Source organism: Scomber japonicus, chromosome 23 (genome assembly GCF_027409825.1).
Source record: "Scomber japonicus isolate fScoJap1 chromosome 23, fScoJap1.pri, whole genome shotgun sequence".
NCBI lineage: Eukaryota > Metazoa > Chordata > Actinopteri > Scombriformes > Scombridae > Scomber > Scomber japonicus.
In genome coordinates this window covers 25,409,270-25,413,939 of record NC_070600.1, presented here as the reverse complement: position 1 = coordinate 25,413,939, position 4,670 = coordinate 25,409,270, and the positions used below count along the sequence as shown (strand labels likewise).

The following is a 4,670-nucleotide window of genomic DNA, read 5'->3' as shown; positions in this document are numbered from 1 at the left end:
CCTGTTGTCCTCCCGGGTCCTTCCTCTGTCCTTCCTTCCTTCCTTCCTTCCTCAGATCTAAGTTCAGCTGTTAGGGTAAATGTTCCCTCCTTCTGTCCTTTCTTCCTTCATTCATCTGTCCTTCCTTTCTTCCTTCCTTCATCTGTCCTTCCTTTCTTCCTTCCTTCATCTGTCCTTCCTTTCTTCCTTCCTTCATCTGTCCTTCCTTTCTTCCTTCCTTCATCTGTCCTTCCTTTCTTCCTTCCTTCATCTGTCCTTCCTTTCTTTCTTTCTTCCTTCCTTTCTTTCTTCCTCCCTTCCTTCCTCCCTCCTTCTTCCTCCCTTCCTTCCCTTCCTCCCTCCTTTCCTTCCTTCTTCCCTCCTTTCCTTCCTTCTTCCCTCCTTTCCTTCCTACCTTCCTTCCTTCTTCCTCCCTTGCTTCCCTTCCTTCCTCCTTTCCTTCCTTCTTCCCTCCTTCCCTTCCTTCCTCCCTTGCTTCCCTTCCTTCCTCTAGGTGCAAATGACATAACTAGTAAGGCCTGTTTAAGGGTTAAGGGTTGTTTTATATATGATGATGATGATGATGATGATGATGATGATGATGAGGAGGATGTTTTACCATCTCCAGCTCCTCCCTCAGGGCACAGATGGCTCTCTCCTTACTGGAAACCAGTTCCTCCAGATACTGGTAGCGGAGCTTCTTCCTGGCTCTGCACTCTCTGGCGCTCTGCCGGCTTCGCTCCAGTTTGGCCTTCAGGTCGATCTTTGCAGGTTTACGGCCGCGTTTCCCCGGCTTCTTCACTTTACCCGTCACCATCTGACAACCAGAACATCATTACATCATCCACCATCTGACAACCAGAACATCATTACATCATCCACCATCTGACAACCAGAACATCATTACATCATCCATCATCTGACAACCAGAACATCATTACATCATCCACCATCTAACAACCAGAAGATCATTACATCATCCACCATCTAACAACCAGAACATCATTACATCATCCATTACTACTCTCTCTCTGCTGTGGTTGGTGCTGTTTATTTTATTAAGGCTCTTTTATTTTTAAGCTTTAAGTCATTTTACAGTTTGGTGAAAATTGAAACAAAATGTTTTGGTGAGAAGTAAAGCTAAATATGGTGAATATGTTGGACAATACGTGCTGATATCTCTTACATTTAAAGCATTTTATGTATATTTGATCCTTTTTCTTCATTCAAGTTTAATATCTGCATGTTTTTTTATTCATATAGCTAATTATAATAATAATAATTATTATTATTATTAAATTCACAGCAATGTTTTTACTGTTTCAGAGCACTGACGTCATTTTATACAATTATACAGTTTACATCACATTACATCAGTGTTTTATAATCACATTTATAATACATTATTAACCTTATAAACGACGTTAACACAGTTTATTAACAGTATAAACGACGTTAAGACAGTTTATTAACGGTATATATGACGTTAAGACAGTTTATTAACGGTATATATGACGTTAAGACAATTTATTAACAGTATAAACGACGTTAAGACAGTTTATTAACGGTATAAATGACGTTAAGACAGTTTATTAACGGTATATATGACGTTAAGACAGTTTATTAACGGTATAAATGACGTTAAGACAGTTTATTAACGGTATATATGACGTTAAGACAGTTTATTAACGGTATAAATGATATTAAGACAGTTTATTAACGGTATAAATGACGTTAAAACGGTTTATTAACGGTATAAACGACGTTAAGACAGTTTATTAACGGTATAAATGATATTAAGACAGTTTATTAACGGTATAAATGACGTTAAGACAGTTTATTAACGGTATAAATGACGTTAAGACAGTTTATTAACGGTATATATGACGTTAAGACAGTTTATTAACGGTATAAACGACGTTAAGACAGTTTATTAACGGTATAAATGACGTTAAAACGGTTTATTAACGGTATAAATGACGTTAAGACAGTTTATTAACGGTATAAATGACATTAAGACAGTTTATTAACGGTGTAAATGACGTTAAGACAGTTTATTAACGGTATAAATGACGTTAAGACAGTTTATTAACGGTATAAATGACATTAAGACAGTTTATTAACGGTATAAATGACATTAAGACAGTTTATTAACGGTATAAATGACGTTAAGACAGTTTATTAACGGTATAAATGACATTAAGACAGTTTATTAACGGTATAAATGACGTTAAGACAGTTTATTAACGGTATAAATGACGTTAAGACAGTTTATTAACGGTGTAAATGACGTTAAGACAGTTTATTAACAGTATATATGACGTTAAGACAGTTTATTAACGGTGTAAACGACGTTAAGACAGTTTATTAACGGTATAAATGACGTTAAGACAGTTTATTAACGGTATAAATGACGTTAAGACAGTTTATTAACGGTATAAATGATATTAAGACAGTTTATTAACGGTATAAATGACGTTAAGACAGTTTATTAACGGTATAAATGACGTTAAGACAGTTTATTAACGGTGTAAATGACGTTAAGACAGTTTATTAACAGTATATATGACGTTAAGACAGTTTATTAACGGTGTAAACGACGTTAAGACAGTTTATTAACGGTATAAATGACGTTAAGACAGTTTATTAACGGTATATATGACGTTAAGACAGTTTATTAACGGTATAAATGACGTTAAAACGGTTTATTAACGGTATAAATGACGTTAAGACAGTTTATTAACGGTATATATGACGTTAAGACAGTTTATTAACGGTGTAAATGACGTTAAGACAGTTTATTAACGGTATATATGACGTTAAGACAGTTTATTAACGGTATAAATGACGTTAAGACAGTTTATTAACGGTATAAATGACGTTAAGACAGTTTATTAACGGTATAAATGACGTTAAGACAGTTTATTAACGGTATAAATGACGTTAAGACAGTTTATTAACGGTATATATGACGTTAAGACAGTTTATTAACGGTATAAATGACGTTAAGACAGTTTATTAACGGTATATATGACGTTAAGACAGTTTATTAACGGTATAAATGACGTTAAGACAGTTTATTAACGGTATAAATGACGTTAAGACAGTTTATTAACGGTATATATGACGTTAAGACAGTTTATTAACAGTATAAATGACATTAAGACAGTTTATTAACGGTATAAATGATATTAAGACAGTTTATTAACGGTATAAATGACGTTAAGACAGTTTATTAACGGTATAAATGACGTTAAGACAGTTTATTAACGGTATAAATGACGTTAAGACAGTTTATTAACGGTATATATGACGTTAAGACAGTTTATTAACGGTATAAATGACGTTAAAACGGTTTATTAACGGTATAAATGACGTTAAGACAGTTTATTAACGGTATAAATGACGTTAAGACAGTTTATTAACGGTATATATGACGTTAAGACTGTTTATTAACGGTATAAATGACGTTTAAAACGGTTTATTAACGGTATAAATGACGTTAAGACAGTTTATTAACGGTATAAATGACGTTAAGACAGTTTATTAACGGTATAAATGACGTTAAGACTGTTTATTAACGGTATAAATGACGTTAAAACGGTTTATTAACGGTATAAATGACGTTAAGACTGTTTATTAACGGTATAAATGACGTTAAAACGGTTTATTAACGGTATAAATGACGTTAAGACAGTTTATTAACGGTATAAATGACGTTAAGACAGTTTATTAACGGTATAAATGACGTTAAGACTGTTTATTAACGGTATAAATGACGTTAAAACGGTTTATTAACGGTATAAATGACGTTAAGACAGTTTATTAACGGTATATATGACGTTAAGACAGTTTATTAACGGTATAAATGACGTTAAGACAGTTTATTAACGGTATAAACGACGTTAAGACAGTTTATTAACGGTATAAATGATATTAAAACAGTTTATTAACGGTATAAATGACGTTAAGACAGTTTATTAACGTTATAAATGACGTTAAAACGGTTTATTAACGGTATAAACAGCTAACATTTAGCTTACCTTGTTTTCATCCATGTTTCTCCACCGCTGCTGACGACAGGAAGCTGCTTTATATCAGTAAATATAACAGCTGCTATATATCAGAGTATATAACAGAGTATATATCAGAGTTATGTAGTAATCTGAAGGTAAACTAGTCTTCAGTAACAGCTGATACACGGACAATAGAAACCTGTTTACATCCGGTTTCCTGGCGAGCTGACGTAACCTACTCTCGCGAGACTTCGTATTCTTTGGAGGGTTTTTAACAGCAGCTTGCATCCAGTACTTTGCACCATACTGCCACCTGGTGCACCATACTGTCTTTCTTCCATCCACTCCACTTATTTCTACTTTGGCTCTATAGGGATTGAAACTGCTGAGCCTGTTTAGTCTGTTATTGAATCTTTCCATAAATCCGTAACCACTTGAATATAATCTGTGTATTTACTCTCTGTGTAATAATGAAACTCAATCCTTAAATCTGCATTTTTCTTTGCTGTGTTAACTAACAGTGGTTCTAGTGTCCACACAGGCCAAAGATCCTCTCCATACATTCCCAACTCTCTGGCTGACGCATCCGCTGTCCAACCAAAGCTTGGTTTTATTGTTCCCTGCATGTTTGTAACACTGTTTTAGGGATAAAGGAAGGAAGGAAGGTAGGTAGGA

At 34.1% G+C, this 4,670-nt stretch overlaps 1 protein-coding gene across 2 annotated transcripts in view; it reads right to left on the bottom strand.

Moving 5' to 3' along the window:
- The window catches only part of crebl2 (cAMP responsive element binding protein-like 2), a 4,992-nt gene extending 794 nt beyond the window's left edge, over window positions 1–4,198 (bottom strand). For both annotated transcript variants that reach the window (XM_053344041.1, XM_053344040.1), the window contains exons 1-2: window positions 4,023–4,198; window positions 599–796 (exon numbers count right to left, since the gene is read on the bottom strand). In XM_053344041.1, the coding sequence (XP_053200016.1) occupies window positions 599–796; window positions 4,023–4,037 (213 nt within the window). In that variant the 5' untranslated portion in view covers window positions 4,038–4,198. The remainder of the gene's footprint in view (window positions 1–598; window positions 797–4,022) is intronic.
- Between the last annotated feature and the right edge of the window lie 472 nt (window positions 4,199–4,670).